Source organism: Lytechinus pictus, chromosome 4 (genome assembly GCF_037042905.1).
Source record: "Lytechinus pictus isolate F3 Inbred chromosome 4, Lp3.0, whole genome shotgun sequence".
NCBI lineage: Eukaryota > Metazoa > Echinodermata > Echinoidea > Temnopleuroida > Toxopneustidae > Lytechinus > Lytechinus pictus.
In genome coordinates, this window is record NC_087248.1 from 16,958,492 (window position 1) to 16,977,038 (window position 18,547).

An 18,547-nucleotide genomic window follows, 5' to 3' on the forward strand; every position below is an offset into this window, starting at 1 on the left:
TTAGTAATTTTGGCATATCATGGAGCATTGCTTTCATATATTTATCTTGAATAACCATATTATTATAGGCAGTTTTCCTAATCATGAGAATAAAAATCCCCTAGAGTGTTTAAAAGTAGCTGTTAGTGAATACTTAATTTGTAAAAGCAAGGATCAGAATGAAGAGGACAAGAACAGATGGAATCTAAAGTGGTACTAAAACTTGTAAACAAAAAGACAAATATTATGTAGAAAAAAATGTGTGAAAAATCATGCTGCCCTGACGAGGATCTCAACCCAGGACCCTGGCTTGCATGACAAATGTTTGACCAAGTGAGATATCCAGGCTTCTGTTGAGGGAAGGTAACATTCTCAAATTAACCCATCTCTTACCTTTAAGTTTATTGACATAGTAGAGGTTTATGTACATCTATTCATTCCTATACCAAAAGGAATTGACACATTGACACAATTGTTTCTTGTGGCAGTGTGATTTTCTTCCATCCTTTTTTCTATGAGTATTTCCAATCCGACCAATTGTAATATATAATTCAAGATTTAAACTTGCACAACTCTCTACAAAAGAATTGTTCCTAATCACAACAATTTTTCTTGCATTTGACAGGTGCGCATGCACATCAAGTCCGTCAATGACTTTGAATGGCTGAAGCAATCTCGATTCTACTTCAACGAAGACACCGATGCCTGCATCATCTCCATCACCGATGTAGACTTTGCCTACATGAATGAACCTGTTGGATGTACAGACAGATTGGTGATCACTCCACTTACTGATAGGTAGGTACAGTACCACAGAGGGAGGGACAAATCTAGATAATATCATGTCTCCTTTTTGCATGTAATGTAGAGATACCAAATTTCATAGCATCTGAAAGCTCATTCATGGATGCATGTATTTGAGATACAGAAACTCTAGTATTGTTCAGCTTGAATTCTTGGTTACTAAAACTGTTATTATAACTCCTAAAGCAGTATTTTTTTATGGTGGTGTCTCTTATGCATGCTGAGACAATATTACACCATCTTAGAAAAAATATCACCTACGCTTGTGTATATACTCATGAGCAAGGAGTTGTTTTGTTCTTTCCATCTTTCCTTGTAATCTTCCTTATTTGACTTACATTGAAATCAAATTTTTAAAATACAAGCATGCATTGTTGAATATATGTGTGAGGTGCTCCTTGCCATAAACATGAAATATAATTTGAGATATATGTTTCATTATTGACTATTTGCAAGATGTTCTAAGCCATAATTGTGAAATATAATTTGAGATATTCGTTATTGGCTATTTGTAAAATTTCCAAGCATTGATTGTGAAGTATAATTATCATTAAGGCTATTCCAAGTCATCATCAAAAAATGTAATTTGAGATGTATGTTTTTTCTCTCTCAAGGCACTATTAACTATTAGTCCCGAGCCATCATCATGAGATATAATATAAAATATGTTTTTCCTCTCTCCTGTGCCTAGATGCTATATCACTCTAGCCCAAGCCTTGGGTATGAGTATGGGTGGTGCCCCAGCCGGTCCTGCTGGTACGGGCAAGACTGAGACAACCAAAGACATGGGAAAAGCCTTGGGCAAGTACGTTGTGGTCTTCAACTGCTCTGATCAGATGGACTTCAGAGGATTGGGAAGAATCTACAAAGGTAAGCATTGTTCTCTCCCTTTCTTCTTTCTCTTTTTCTTCATCTTCGTTTTCCTCTTCCCCCTTTCCCCTTCATCCTCGTATTCCTCCCCCTCCTCTTTCTTCTCCTCTTCACCCTCTTACTATCCCTCCTCTTCCTTCTCCTCTTCCTCTCCCTATTCCTCTTGCTCTTTCTCTTCCTATTTCTTTTCCTCCTACCCCTCCATCCTTTTCTCCTCTTCTTCTCCTTCCTCTACTCTTTCTTCTTCCCCCCTTCATCTATTCTGTCTTCCTCTTCCTTCTTTTTCCCCTTTCTCCTTCCTCTTCCAGTTAAACTCAGAGTGCTGTTGGCATATCATTCTACTTCTACTTGTCAACCACCCAAGTGAATAGTATATATTGATGCTAAGCAGCCAAAACAAGGCTTAATTAATAAAGAAACCTTTGTTGCAGATGAGGTTGTTCTTCTGCAAACCTATGAATTTTCTTGCAACATAATTCACGAAATAGATCAATCAATTTTGCTAAGCAGGGCCCGGTCTTAAAAAAGAGTTGCAATTGATCTGATCAAAATCAACTATGAAAAGCCTGCACTCCCCACACTTCTAAATACATGTTTGTTCAAAAAAAAATCTAGATTTATGATGTATATTCATAAATTCATTGATTTCTTGACGATTTGGTCTGTTCGCCTTTTTTTACAAAGGACATTCTGCAAATTTCCTGTAGAAAAAATGATGACACTGATGGATTTCCATAGACTTGCGATTGATTGGATCAATCTAACTCTTTGTAAGACGGGGCCCAGGGCCCATATTCCATAAACGAGATATGCTTTTTGCTTTAGTTTGAGCAATTTGTCATAGTATCTTGCTTGTCTAAGAAATCTTTTTTAACGATATTCTATAAACTTTAAGACATTTGTCTTGAGTCAGATGATATGGCTTAGCCAAAGTCTCAAATTCTATGACGTCATGAGAAAATTGCAACGTCACGCAACTTTTGTCACAACGTAACGGCTGCTCCGCGGTAAAAAGTCTATATGTGTTTTATGTGTTAAGGCAAGAATAGTATCATAACAAATATCAAGATGGAGGCTGAGAAAAAAAAGGAAGGCCAATTTCACTGAAGGAGAGAAAATTATGCTAATAGCAGAAATAAGAGAGGGAAGAGATCTTGAGACCCAAGCTTAATACACGTATCACGTTTCAGGTTAAAGAAAAGGCGTGGGCCAAAATTGCTTGAAACTAAAATAATTAAGACAACTCACAACTGTCTTAAAGTTAGGGCAAAATTCTTAGCCATGTTGTATTTATGGAATACAGACTCTGCAGTTTTAAGAAAAGTTGCTTAGCCATTCATCCTATATCTGTCTTAGTCGCCCAAATTCTAGGACAAAATTCTTAGCCAATTCTTTATGGAATACGCGTTTTGGCTAAGAATTTTGTCTTAGACAGAAAATAAGACAAAGTGCTTAGATTTTTACTTACACCTGTAAGCATGCTTATCTCCTTTATGGAATACAGGCCCTGATCTTGAAGACTATATTTATATTCTCTTGTTCCCGTAGGTCTTGCTCAGTCTGGATCATGGGGCTGCTTCGATGAGTTCAATCGTATTGAGCTCCCTGTCCTCTCTGTGGCCGCTCAGCAGATCTACATTGTACTCACGTGCAAGAAGGAACGTAAGAATAATTTTGTCTTCACTGATGGCGACATCGTCGACATGGACCCAGAGTTTGGTATCTTCTTGACCATGGTAAGACATTGGCCAGGCCGTACAAATGATCTTGTTCTTTGTGATGGAGGGGATTACAGTTGAATTTATACTGCCATTTATATTTTTTTTAGATATATTTGCTTGGAGATAGAGAATAATGTGCCTTTTCTTTTTAAAAAATAAAATGTCAGTTGTCTTTAAGTTTGCAATCATAGTTACATAAGTGTAGCCTAGAATTCTTAAAAAAATAATTTAAAATAATTCAATCTGTAAAATTAGAGAAAAAATTAAGAAACCTGAGGCAGTGCTCCTCTTCAGAGAGAATAATAACAAAATTGACCATTCTACCACATATTGTATAAAGTCCGTATCTCTACTCTTTAAAGGTCAAGTCCACCCCAGGAAAATGCTGACTTGAATAAATAGAGAAAAATCAAACTAGTATAGTGCTGAAAATTTCATCAAAATCGGATGTAAAATAAGAAAGTTATGACATTTTAAAATTTCGCTTATTTTTCACAAAACAGTGATATGCACAACTAGGTGGGTCAGTCGATGATGTCCATCACTCACTATTTCTTTTGTTTTTTATTGTTTGGATTATACAATATTTCATTTTTTATAGATTTGACAATAAGGAGCAACTTGACTGAAACATATAGTATTAAACAATGCTAATGCCACATGTTCAGGGAAGAATTAATCGTTGTATCACTTGCCAATGAGGAGAAAAGTAGAATATTTCATATTTGACATAATAAAATACAAAAGAAATAGTGAGTGGATGACGTCATAGTCTCCTCATTTGCATACCAGCCAGGATATGCATATAACTGTTTTGCGAAATTAAGCGAAACTTTAAAATGTCATAACTTTCTTATTTTACATCCGATTTTGATGAAATTTTCAGTGTTATGCTTGTTGGATTTTTCTCTTTTTATTCAAATCAACTTCTTGTTAGGGTGGACTTGTCCTTTAAAAGCTGTCCTTGGGTCACTGAGGAAGACGAGCCTAATCATGAAAAAATATTCAACTGTCCGTGTAAATCCTGCACTGGACAGCAATGGGCATCAAGTTTTTGTGTAATGATAATTCTAGTAGCTAGATTTATATAGTACTTTTGCCTGAGGATGCAACATGGAATTATTAGTATTACCCCAGCTTTAGCTCAAGCTACAACTTTTTCAGCTTGCACTCAGTGCTTTCAAGGAATTAATCCTGCCAGGTACCCATTCACTTCACCTGAGACAAGTGCAGCACAGTGTGGATAAATTTTTGCCTTTTATTTCCAAGGTATGAGAAATAAACTATTTTCCCACCCATGTTTATAGAACCCTGGTTATGCTGGACGTCAGGAGCTTCCTGAGAACCTGAAGATCCAGTTCAGGACTGTAGCCATGATGGTACCCGATCGTCAGATCATCATGAGGGTCAAGCTGGCTAGCTGTGGTTTCCAGGGCAATGTCATCCTGGCTCGCAAGTTCTACACACTCTACAAGCTCTGCGAGGAACAGCTTACGAAACAGGTAAGATGTTAATTAAAATGAAATGATCTATGTTGTAACTTGATTCCTTGAGAATGTTTCCTCAACATTTGTTTCCTGACAAATTGCCAGAACCGTAATCTTTCCTTGATTTTGATAGGCTGAGAAGCACTGTTACAATGGTAACTAGTAAGTACTAGTAAGTAAAACGCTCCCGGGGACTATGTCTGAATAGTTTGACAGAGAATAAACATAGTGAGTGACAGATGAGGGATATACCAAAGACTGCATCAGAGTGTGCCTAGAAGGTTCTTTTCCTTTATGTCAATTTTGGGAATCAATTTGCAGATTATAAAAGTATGAACCCAAAATTTGCAGAATTTGTTTATTATACAACATACTTTCTGAAGCACAATGAAGCTATTTTTTCTTTGAATGTAGATTTGATATTGTAATTCTTCAGCTTATTATGCAATTGATAAGTAGATTTACTTAAATGTAAGGACTGTTTGAGAGTTTCTGCTTTATATAATTGCAAGACAAATCATCTTTGAGTTACACATACTGTTGAAAAATAATGTTGATGATGTTCCTTTGCTGATTGTAGGTTCATTATGACTTTGGTCTTCGTAACATCCTGTCTGTGCTGCGTACCCTTGGAGCCTTCAAGAGATCCAACCCACAGGATAGTGAGAATATGATTGTCATGAGGGTTCTCAGAGACATGAATCTATCCAAACTGGTAAGCTTCCCTTTCAATCATTCATGGAGACATCCTTATCATTCGCAATTTGAAGTGAAGAATCTGGATTTTTGCCATGCTGACTATTTTCCCATTTTTTGATTAAATAATTTTACTTCCTACTGCCATGGTAAATGTTTTTGCTATCCTATTCTTTAGTGAAATCATCGCTATTTGTCAGTGAGAATGATTTTGCAATCTGTTCACATGAAAATGAAGAGTGTTTTGACTCCTTCAGTTTGAGATGATTTTCTATTGAGAGCTGCATGTATGTATCTGTTTTGGTTCAAGATTATACCCCTCATTGCTAATGGTAAGTGATAGACTTTGGGAATTGTATATGTTTTGACGGGAGCCAGAATAACTTGATGGATATGGGACTGGCCATACAAGCTGGGGCCACTGGTTCTACCCCTAGTTGGGGCAGTGAAATTTTTTCTTATTCTTTTTCATGATTATTTTCACTTCTAACCATTATGATCATGAATATATATTGTATTTGTCCAGGTTGATGAAGATGAACCCCTGTTCTTGTCTCTGATTGATGATCTGTTCCCTGGGATGACACTAGACAAGGCTGGGTACCCTGAGATAGAGGCTGCCATAGAGAAGCAGGTAACAACATAATAACATTTAGCAACTTGTCACAGTTAGAAACACTTATCAAAACACATTTGTTATAGGTCTTATCAAGCATTTTTATTTTCGTATTTCATTGCAAGCATTCTTATGCTTTTAATTTCAACTTAGATCTTTTTCTTTAGTGTGGAAATGGATGATACAAAAATTTTCATGCCTGAACTCGTTTCTGGCTTAAACACCTTTAAGATTGCACAAATTGGCATGATTAAAAAATACTTTTCAAACCATGTTTATCATCTGTCAACAATACCCTAAAACTTGATTAGAAACCCTTTTTCTACCCCAGAAAAGAGATAATGGACCTACTCCTTGACATTTCTACTTTGTGATTTAATTGTATTTGATGGTTCTGTATCTTTACAGGATATTATTAGAACTCGCACCTGTTAGAACTCCTAACTAGAAGATTTGATAATAATTGATGAAGTTTCAAGAAATGATTTGATTAGACATCAATTGTAAATAGTCAAGCTTTTGTATATCCAACCGCCATTTTCTTGCGATTTTTACTTTACTTCATAAACTACTCAAGCCTGGTAATTTAAGAACTCGACACCTTTTCATATGTGGTGTCGGATGTACATACTTTATGAAATTACCCTACATATAATGGTTGTTAAGGAGGCTTGCATATTTGTAGTACATTTTCAAGCTGTTCCATTATCATTGTAATAAACATTCTATACTTGTTTGTTATAGATCCGTCAAGCTGGTTTAGTTCACCATCCCCCATGGACTCTAAAGCTCATTCAGCTCTTTGAGACTCAACGTGTTCGTCATGGCATGATGACCCTAGGACCCAGTGGTGCAGGTACGCTTCATTGATAATGCCTCTCTTTAAAGATTTGGCAACCGCTTCCCCAGGAGCATCTGTCACTGCTCCATTTCATTTCTCCATTATATGAATGTTTATATCCTAAAATTGTTATCAGTGTGGATGAAATGCAACAATTTGTTTTCATCAAATGTATTTACTATTTACATGGGTTGTGCCTTTGACAAAAGCAAAAATAACTCCAAATTTCGTTCTGTCTGTTGTTAACTTTTTCTAACAGTTGGGCAATTCTCTAAAATGATCAACCTTTTTGTACGTCCGACCCCCTTTTTTCTCAAGTCTTTCTTCACTTTATAAACTGACCAAGTCATGGTCATTTAAGAACATTACAGACTGTCAAAAGAACAAGAAATCAGAGACAGAAAATTCCCACATATAGAGGGCAGACCTACATGTATATACTTTATGGAATTGCCCAGTAGTGCATTCTTATCCTTTTGATAAATTAATAGGAAGAGGATGGAGGGTGTAGTGAACTGTACAAAGTGGAGGGAGGGGATGAGGGCTATCGTGGCCGCGAGTGTGAGATAAAAACGAGCATCCATACCGGTATATTGCTTTGGAGTACTAACTGAGTGACTGAACATGATAGCAATGATGCTTTAATAATAATAATAATAGGCATTTATATAGCGCCATCTATCTAGAAATAATCTATTTAGAGGCGCAGTGTTTCTTATTTATATTACCCCGGCTTTAGCTCGAGCTGCCTTTCAGCGCTCAGTGCATTCAAGGAATTTATCTTGCCGGGTACCCGCTCACCTCTCCTGGGTTGAGTGCAGCATAATGTGGATAAATTTCTTGCTGAAGAAAATTACGCCATGGCTGGGATTCGAATCCCTACCCTCTGTTTCAAAGTCAGAAGACTAATCCACTGGGCCATAACGCTCCACAACGCTCCGCTTTGGTCATCCATAATGGAATAGGATTAGATTAAAATAAAATAGCATCATGCGACATATACATGTATACTTTTCTTGCTATGTTTCTCTCAGGGAAGACCAAATGCATCCACACCCTAATGAAAGCGATGGGTGACTGCACCGCCCCTCATAGGGAGATGAGAATGAACCCTAAAGCCATCACCGCTCCTCAGATGTTTGGAAGACTGGATGTAGCCACCAATGACTGGACTGATGGTATCTTCTCTACGCTCTGGAGGAAGACACTCAAAGCTAAGAAGGTAATGTTAGTTTAAAGTAACATCCTCAGTTTTCCCTGGTAGGCAAATTAAAAAGAATATCATAGAATTCATTGAATTTCACACAAAACAGAATTTTCATACCCTAAATGTTGAATTACTTTAAAAAAAATGTGAATATCAAAGCAAAATCAAATTAAAACAATACTATTAATACGTAAAAAATCTTCCAATTGAACCTGTTCACAATCTTTAGGATGATAAATGCAAAATATGTACAAAAATTAATCTGGTTGACAGTGTAATTGCTTAGATATCAGCAAAATAACTTGGCATTCCAACGAGGTGTTGGGTCATATTCAATGTGAATGTGTTTTTCAGCTAAGATTTTATGATTTCACAAATTCATATTTATGTAAATGTTTTACTAGATCTATGACATAGTGGCTATTGATTCTCAGGTATGATTTCATGATTTCACAAAGTTAGGGTTATTGAAAGGAGCCAGATCAGGATCTATGATAAGGTGGTAATCATCCTCTCTCATGAAATCATATTTGCAACAACATTAATTTTTAATCCTATTTATCTGTCAGGGAGAGCACATCTGGATTGTTCTTGATGGACCCGTGGATGCTATCTGGATTGAGAACCTCAACTCTGTGCTCGATGACAACAAGACCCTGACCTTGGCCAACGGTGATCGTATCCCCATGTCGCCCAACTGTAAGGTCATCTTTGAACCTCACAACATTGACAACGCCTCTCCTGCCACCGTGTCCAGGAACGGTATGGTCTACATGAGCTCGTCTATCATGGATTGGCAACCTATACTGCAGGTAAATGCTCTTTCAGAGCTGATTTAAACTTGGCCCATGTTACTGACCATATACTATCACTCTGTGCATTTGACAACAAAATTGTCTTATTACTCTTTTATGTGAAAAGGTCAATGTAGGAAAAAACAGTTCGTTGAACATGAGTTTGCATATTTTTTGGATGCTGTTTTATTACTTTGCTACACTATATTTTTACAAAGGAACAAGAACATTTTGTACAAGATTTACATGTATATCCCCATGTGTTTAATTATTTTCATATCTTGAAAACAAAAACAAATGCCATGTAGAATTTTTGCCACGTATGAAAAAAAATGGACTTTTATTATCATTTTGTGCAAAAATCTCATAAAGGATATGCTGGCCAAAACCAACTGATGAGAGTTGGGATGAACGTCAGCAAAATATGTGAAAATACATGAGCTATGGATGAAACCTCTACAAACCATATCTTTCCCCAAGTTTAATGCCACTTTGATATCATACTCATGAATGCTTAATCAATATTTTGATCCTATCAGGGTTGGTTGTTCACCAGACCAGCGACACAGCAGGAACTATTGATGTCTCTCTTTGAGTCTACCTACAAGGATCTCTATCTCTACGTCATTCAGAGTCTTGTTCCCAAGATGGAGGTCAGTGTTTCAAGTCCACTTTACACTGTTTGTCAAAAAATATAAATCTGGACCAAGGTTTTGATATAATTTACTTCCATTATAACATTTGATTCAAAGTTTCAATCGTACAAACTTCATTTATGTTTAATTTCAGAATAAATTTGATGAAAACTGAATTTGTAAATTTTAGATATATTTTATCCTCAGAAGGTAAATACCAAACGTTTGAACCTACATTCTTCATTTACAATAAACTCTATGAAAGTTCGATGAAATCTGTCAGAGGTCTTAGGTCCCCCTCCCCCCTCAGAAGAATAATACATCACTCTTCATCTTAATTAACTTAATGATGATTTGATAAAATCTACATTGTTAGATCCTTTCTTTTTTTCTTTTCATTTTTTATTCATTTATTTATTTTCTTTTATTTATTCTTTTCTACTATTATTATTATTTTTTTCTTGGGGGGGGGGATGCTTCTTAAAAGGTTAGATCATGAATTGGTACTGTAAAGTCTGCATAAAAATCAATGAGATTGTTTGTTAAATATCATGCCCATGTTAGCACTTATGCTGGCATTTAAGCCCCTCTCAGCCATTGACTCTTGCAAGATATTCAGTTGACAATGCAGTTCAACTTTCACTAAACTATGATCGATTGTAGGTGCTGGAGTGTATGTATGTGAGACAGACAATTGATCTTCTATCTGGGCTGATTCCCGGTGAGGATTCTAACCCATCTAGAGAACATCTTGAGAGACTCTACATCTTCTGTCTGATGTGGTCTCTGGGAGCACTCCTTGAACTCGATGATAGAAAGAAGGTAGGGTACATTTATCATCTTATCCGCTCTAATCTATTCAGGTCAAAGTTGAGTAGATATAGCCATGCAATTCCTTTAGATAATCCATGATCATTGTATATAAAGAATATTGAAAGTTTGTTTTATTCCTCTTACCTCTCAAATGAGAAAATTAAAGTAAAATGGTTTGCAAGACCAAAGTTACTTATTCATTATCTTTGGATGTTGGATTGGCAAATTTTTAGTAGGGTAATTCAGGTCTTTAAAACTTAAAAGGTACAATCATATGTAAAAAAAAAGAAGTTAAAGGTAACTATAAGACTCTGCCAAACCATAACTGTATGTACAGTTGCAACCCATTATAAGTATTGCTTGTATCTCTCTGTTGCACCTTCCGGACAGATTCTTCATTTTGATAAAGAATACTGCTTGTAGAGGAATACTGGTGTCTCTCATGAAACAAATGTTTCAGTAAATAGGAAATGACGTCCTTTAAACAAAATAAAACAAAAAATACAAAGAGATTGAAAACAAAATACAGTGAAAAGGGTGAATATGAATTTCATAGATTTTTCAGTATGAAGTGGATATTTTGTGATCATTTGGATAATTTTCGATAACTTCTTTTCTCCCCCAGATGGAAGCTTGGTTGGTTGAGAGAGGTGGACTCCTGCTACCAAAAACTGAACCTGGTCAAACTATCTTTGAGTTTGTGGTCAGAGATGACGGTCAGTGGGAGCATTGGTCTGATAGGGTAAGAAGAGATTTTGTTTTCACTGTTTAGAATTTATTCATCGTATTGAATAGCATGGAAGTTTTAACAGAAGGGAAGAAAAATGCATAATTAATATCATTACCATAATCATCATTACAAATAATTAACAAATATTTGCCTTGTCATATATGTCGCCAACTTATTGTTGTGGTTTTCATTGGCATCCTTTTTGTTGGCACGATCATCATCTTTATTATTCTATTTTCGTTACGAACAACTTGGTTATTATTGATATCACCATGGGCATCATCTTAAATATTTTCATTACTACGCCGTCATACCCTTCATCACATTCTCACCATCGGTATCACCTTGTATGATGATGATCATCATGATTATCCTTATTGTTATTAAGATCATTGCATTTATCATCATCATCATCGCCACCACCATCATCATCATCATCATCACTACCATCATCTTCACCACCACTATACAAATTTATTTTCTTCATCTTGTTACAGGTGCCCGAGTACATCTATCCTACCGACTCTACCCCTGAGTATTCCTCTATCCTGGTTCCTAATGTTGACAATGTGTGCACAGATTACCTGATCCATACCATCGCCAAGCAGGAGAAAGCAGTGCTTCTTATTGGTAAGATTATCAACATATAGAAGGAGGGAATAAGGGAGGGGATTTGGAAGGGGAAGAAAATATGAAGCTTGAGTCCTTGGGATCATTTCAAAAAGAGTATTGTAACTATTCCATTATGGCAACTACATGTACCAATGTAACAGGCCAATCATAATAAAGGTTTCAATGGTAGTTACACTAATTGCAAAGTTACCATAGTTACAACTCTTTGTGAAATGGGCCCCAGAACATATAATACCTTATTCATAATTGAATAGAATTTTGCAACTTAAAAAACATTGAAATACTGTACCCATTATAAAATGGAAAATAGTATTGTTCATATACACATTTAAATATCAAACTCTTGTAAAAGAGTTTAAAAAAATGATAAGCCAACCTGAAAAGTGAGGCTTAAGAATAAATGCCTTTATCTGTTGTGTGTTAAGTAGAGTATGTTATTGTTATGATAGTCTAATGTGATTGTATTGTTATAATTGATCATGACAGGTGAGCAGGGTACAGCTAAGACTGTGGTCATCAAGGGATACTCCAGCAAGTATGACCCTGAACACCATCTCTTCAAGAGTCTTAACTTCTCCTCCGCTACCACACCCAACATGTTCCAGGTATCTTCAAAAATTCTAAATAAAAAATGGTAGTTGGCACTTGTATTGTTTGGCTACATGTTGACATATAAACCCATTTAATACTGGAACTGAGTAATCCATGTACAAAGCCTATGGGAATCACATAATTCAGTAGTCAAAGGGTTAAAAGGGTACCCAGTAGGAATATACTCAAAATATACAATGTAATCAGGAGTTTAAGCTGCTCTACTCGCATACTACATGTAATAACTTAAATGCTGATGACTTTGTAGGGTACAAATATTCTCAATAAATTACAACAATTCTTTTGTGATTAAAAAAAAATATATATTTAGCTTATACTTGTCTGTTTGTTCGGCAATTGTGTAATGTTGCTGTATAGCCAAGGTCGATGCTGTATTTAGATTCATCTTGATTTTGTTTTAAGAAATAGAATAATATCTCTGCTGATTCAAATCATTATTTTCATTGCTCTTTACTGTGATGAACCCCCAACCCCCAAAAGCTGAAACATGTATTGATATTCTCACTGTTATTGTATTTCTTGATCCACAGCGAACCATTGAGAGCTATGTTGACAAGCGTGTGGGTACAACGTACGGACCGCCGGCTGGTAAGAAGATGACGGTGTTTGTTGATGACGTCAACATGCCAGTCATCAATGAATGGGGAGATCAGGTAAGATATGATGATGATGATGGTGATGATGGTGATGATGATGATGATGGTGATGATGATGATGATGGTGATGATGGTGATGATGAAGATGATGATGATGATGAAGATGATGATGATGATGATGATGGTGATGATGATGATGATGGTGATGATGATGATGATGATGATGATGATGATGATGGTGATGTCGATGATGATGATGATGGTGATGATGATGATGATGATGATCTGCTTTTTCAATAGTACTTCATACATCATGGGGGTTCTTATTGGACTTAAAACTAGTTCTAGAGTGGTTTAAAACTCCAAATTTGAATGGTTGCAGAGACAACTCCAGAAACTTTGTCCCCAAGTGGTTAAAAACATATGAATATATTCAATACATTTAGATTGTTTCCAGTCTCCATCAGTTGTGGAGAGATTATTTTGTTTCTGAGACATCTCAGAGACTTAGCTGCGACTTCGGAGACATCTCTGCCACTTCCAAACAAATTGACTAGCATGGATATGTCTCCATTTCTTCTCCTGGAAGTTGCACATCGGTGGAAGTGCAAACTATCTTTTGTCACAGATATGTCTCATAGAGAAAAACATTGGAAACATCGCGGCAACGTCTCAGTTAGTGAGATATAGCCCTAAGCACTTGACAGACGTATGAGTAACCTGAATATTGCATTCAAATCACTGTTCCAAACATCAGTCAGTCGCACGTTTAGCAAAGGATTCATTTCAAATTTCTGTCTGAATGGTAAGGAGTTTCTCATCAGGCATTTTGGATATACACTTTTATCTTTCAGATTACCAATGAGATTGTTCGTCAGTTGATGGGCACCAAGGGTTTTTACAGTCTTGAGAAACCCGGTGAGTTCACCAGCATCGTCGATATCCAGTTCCTAGCCGCTATGATCCAGCCTGGAGGAGGCCGTAACGATATCCCGCAACGCCTTAAGAGACAGTATAACATCTTCAACTGTACCCTGCCGTCCAACAACTCCATCGATAAGATCTTCAGCACTGTCGGAACTGGACACTACTGCAAGGTATGGGAGGGATGCCGAGGGAGCAGCTGAAGCAAATAGTCTGTTATTTCCAATCAGTATTTTGCTCTGAGCCAGTCTAATGGAAAAATTCCAGTAATTGAAAATTGCTGACTTATTTATTTTTATGAAATGCTCCCAAAGTTTTCCTTATTGTTACAGAGACTCCCCAGGAACTTATTTTTAACTTTTGTTTATTTAAACCTAATCTCTGCTCTAAAGTTGTTTGTGCATACCAAAAGTTTGATTATTTTATTGAATTGCCCATATGCTAGTAATAGCGCTTTTCTCCATTAATGAAAGTCATCCTGTGTACATGCATGAAAACATGCAAATATCCATCAGTCAAAATAAATACTTGTACTTGTAGGATCGACTGTTGTGTTTATTCTCATTGACTTTCGTTGTATTCAGGAATGCGAGTTCATTGCTGAAATTTGTCGGCTCTCAGCCAGTGTAGTCTCCTGCTTCAGGAACTCATGACAGCATTTTGTCATTTATAACCTCTGATCTGTATCCCTTGTAGGAACGTGAGTTTAATGCTGAAGTCTGTCAGCTCGCCTCCAGTCTAGTCTCCTGCACCAGGAAGTTATGGCAGCGTACTAAGATCAAGATGTTGCCCACCCCGGCCAAGTTCCATTACATCTTCAACCTTCGTGATCTCAGTAGAATCTGGGAGGTATGTTCTTTCATTGGTTGGAGCTTTTATTGTGTGAAATATACTAGAATAAAAAACAATGTTGTTCATGTTTGTGTTATTTTATTGGGTTATTATAATATCAGAAGTATTTTACCAGGATTTGAGCCTAACAAAAAATTATGCATGATTTTTTAATATGCAGTATAAAATGGATCACTATATATAATATATATAATATTATATCCTACATAGAGTAAATCCTGTATAGTGATTGGTTCAAGTAGCATCATGTGACCTGACATATTTCAACTATGATGTTGCGTGACGTCAGACCTCGATATATTTTTGGATATATCGAGGTCTGACGTCATTATTTCGCAAAACTGGATATCTAGCTACACTCTCGGGCGCACCGGCCAGCGCGCTCTCTCTCCCGGGCAAGTCCAGCGATGCGTCGGCGCAGGCACTAATCTGCGTTCCGCTGAGCGCGGTGGCTCGGAGAAAAGTAGGTAATTCAACTCAAGTAACCGGACTTTGCAAGCTCAACACATAGATTTTGGTTGTAAATTACCAAAAGTAGGACATAAAACAAATATATCAGGCGTTTCATTCGAAAGCATAGTGGGAATTATTAATCCTCGGTTGGACTGGCAAAACTACTATTATTTCCCTTGGGGCTTCGCCCCTCGGGAAGAATGAAGAAGAAGAACCTCGGATAAATAATTCCACTATACTTTCTCAAAGCCTGATATATTTGTTTAATATATACAATTGGATCATCATGCTCAGGGGATCACTGAGATTCTACATTAAAAAGTGTGTGCTCTTAAAGGCATTGGCTAACATTGATTAGACTTTTAAAAATCTGAGCTGCAAGGTCCCACTTGTCACCTGTGTCTGATAGGTTACCAAAATGAAGCCCTGAAAAAAATTGCGTCCGAAAATCATTATTTAGTGCTTCAAAATAGTGAAATATAAAGTGACTGGAATAATAGTAATAATAATAATAAACAGTTCTTGTTTAGCGCATATCACGATTATGAATAATGTCTCTATGCGCTTCCAAAGGACTTGGATATTATTACCCCAGCTGTAGCTTGGCAGCCGTAATTACTAAGATTACAGCGCACACGCATTTCAAGGAATAAATTCCTGCCAGGTACCCATTCACCTCACCTGGGTTGAGTGCAGCACAATGTGGATAAATTTCTTGCCGAAGGAAATTACGCCATGGCTGGGATTCGAACCCACAACCCTCTGTTTCAAAGTCCGGAGACTAATCCACTGGGCCACAACGCTCCACATAAACATCATCTTAATTTTCATCACATGCACTTATGTATTCTATTATTATCAGCATGATAGAAATTACACAATATCTTTGATTATAAAGTATCAAAAGCATTTCTTATGATTTTTTTGTTGGTTTCAGATTTTTGAGGTTGATAGAAAGGCATTCATGTACATATTTCATTTCTCCTTTATTTTTTTTTAAATTACATGTCTATAATGTTAACTTATGCCTTTAAGCATATCATAACAAACTGACGTGTATTTGTAGGTTCCATCAACTGGTATTCTCCCTTGAAATTGAATAATATTGATGTGTATTTGATCTTTGTATAGGGTATGTTGAACAGTGATGCTGAAGTGATCAGTAATACGGCAGTCCTCCTTGGTCTGTGGAAGCATGAATGCACCCGTGTGATTGCTGATAGATTCGTCAGTCAGGAAGACAAGGATTGGTTTGAAAAGACCATCAAACACGTGAGTCTCTCTTTCATTTATTTTCTTGAGTCATTGTTATTGCCTCAGTCTTGCACAATAAAAGAAAATAAATCTTGTATTTCAATTAATGCATTTAACTATTAAAATTCATACTTAAAAGTAAATCAAATGGGAAATATTAAACACTGATCTCAAAGCTTGATCATTAGTGCAGATAATTCAAACTGAGGGATCATATGTGGGCCCTGTTGCATAAGATATATATAAAATCAATTATATAATCAAGTGTAACTGTAACTCTATGGTAATTCATTACAAAAAGTTACAATAAATTGTGAAAATGAATTATATCTCTTTATGTTCAACCCCCTTGGACCTGTTGCATAAAAGTTACTATAATTGTAGTAACTTTGCTATCCAATGGTATCTTCTATTGAATCATTGATTTTGATTGGCTATTGGGCCATGTTACCATGGTAGTTAGCATTGGAAGGCAAAGTTACCATGATACTAACTTGTTTGCAAGGGGGGCCCTGGGAAATCATCCTAAGACTAATTTTGCGATTATTTGTTCCTTGAACAGACAATTGAGGAAGACCTAGGAACATCCTTTGCGGAGCAGCTCCCCAAAGAACCATTGTTCGTTGACTTCTTGCGTGATGCCCCAGAAATCACAGGTAAACAAATTAATTTGAGCCTAACCAAAGATTAAGAACATCGTGTAAATTACACTTTAATATCTTGCTGGAATTAAAGGACAGGCAATTTTCAGTCTGTTGGTTAAGCAATTTTTGAGCTCTATAAAAGACCAACCCCTTCAAAACCTGGAACAGTTTGATCTGTCGGATAAGTATTTTCCATGTATTTGATAATTTCAAATCTGTATAAGTGGCCTAATTCGGATTTGGAAGTTTTACATAAATTCAATACATAGAATACTAATGATCTTTCATTTAATTACAAGGTACATGTATAAGAATTATTTTTAAATGTTAAATTTAGTTAGCTGAAAAATGAAAACTCTTGTCGAAATCAAACTTTTCTAATTACAAAGTTTTACGCATATGGCAATATATCATGAATTCCCAATGTTTTGAGGCACTGTTTTAACCCAAAGTTTCAATTTATTCTTCTCTTTGAAATTGTTTGTAAGTATGATTCATTATCTGTGGATATTTTTCACAAATAGCTGAATCCAAACACATTTAGTTTAATCCAACCTTATGATTTTATCATGCATGAATTTAGCACACAACGCATGAATGTTGATATAGACACAACTTTCCACTTGTTTGTTTATAGTATCCATAGTTTCAATACTTTATTTGCAATGTAAATTATTATACTGTAAAATACTGTCAAAGAAGAGTTATATGAACTATAAGCTACTGTAATATATTTCCAATAATTGCTGATATGTATTCCATTAAATTAAAAAACATTTAAAAAACATTTGTGATGAAACTTATAATAATGGCTTGATCTTTTGCTTGAAAAGGTGAGGAAAAAAATGTGTCAATTGTCATGATATCATTGTTGAAGAACAGTAGTTTTACCCACTGATTTATTTTCCAGTTGGTACATGTTCCTGCACCATACACTCTGATGAAAAATGTGTTCATTATAGGACATCCTTTTGATTGAAAAATCACTTTATATAGCTTCACATTGCGTGTGTCTGTCTTATTATTTATGGAATGTTGAATTGTAATGTTTAATGCAGTCTATGCAACTCTCATTGTAGTAAACTGTGTAGTCATTGCCTTATCAGTAATTGCTTATTGATCTATTGACAAAGTTATGTGTAGATATTTTGATTTTTGTTTTATCTTTTAGAATATTTGTCCTATTTTTATTTTTCAAATATGATTTTTTATCTCTCATGTGTTATCGTTGTTGATCAAGTCTTAGTTCATGTTTGAGCAAACATTAGTCTGATCTATCTTATGTTCCAAAATGAATATTCTCTGGTGAAATGCAACTCCAAATATTGGATTGCTTTTGATATTCCTGGATTCTGTTGATTGTCAGTTTTCTGCCAGTGAAACCTG

The 18,547-nt window shown here is 35.9% G+C and overlaps 1 protein-coding gene across 3 annotated transcripts in view; it reads left to right on the forward strand.

Moving 5' to 3' along the window:
- LOC129258920 (dynein axonemal heavy chain 5-like) overlaps positions 1 to 18,547 on the forward strand; it is a 99,084-nt gene that overhangs the window by 47,814 nt on the left and 32,723 nt on the right. For all 3 annotated transcript variants that reach the window (XM_064098517.1, XM_064098518.1, XM_064098520.1), the window contains 19 exons: positions 605 to 777; positions 1,475 to 1,653; positions 3,202 to 3,389; positions 4,682 to 4,876; positions 5,442 to 5,576; positions 6,084 to 6,191; positions 6,918 to 7,029; positions 8,049 to 8,236; positions 8,791 to 9,033; positions 9,555 to 9,668; positions 10,314 to 10,472; positions 11,089 to 11,205; positions 11,691 to 11,823; positions 12,313 to 12,431; positions 12,969 to 13,091; positions 13,889 to 14,131; positions 14,655 to 14,807; positions 16,395 to 16,535; positions 17,080 to 17,173. In XM_064098517.1, coding sequence (XP_063954587.1) covers positions 605 to 777; positions 1,475 to 1,653; positions 3,202 to 3,389; positions 4,682 to 4,876; positions 5,442 to 5,576; positions 6,084 to 6,191; positions 6,918 to 7,029; positions 8,049 to 8,236; positions 8,791 to 9,033; positions 9,555 to 9,668; positions 10,314 to 10,472; positions 11,089 to 11,205; positions 11,691 to 11,823; positions 12,313 to 12,431; positions 12,969 to 13,091; positions 13,889 to 14,131; positions 14,655 to 14,807; positions 16,395 to 16,535; positions 17,080 to 17,173 — 2,917 coding nt within the window. The remainder of the gene's footprint in view (positions 1 to 604; positions 778 to 1,474; positions 1,654 to 3,201; positions 3,390 to 4,681; positions 4,877 to 5,441; positions 5,577 to 6,083; positions 6,192 to 6,917; positions 7,030 to 8,048; positions 8,237 to 8,790; positions 9,034 to 9,554; positions 9,669 to 10,313; positions 10,473 to 11,088; positions 11,206 to 11,690; positions 11,824 to 12,312; positions 12,432 to 12,968; positions 13,092 to 13,888; positions 14,132 to 14,654; positions 14,808 to 16,394; positions 16,536 to 17,079; positions 17,174 to 18,547) is intronic.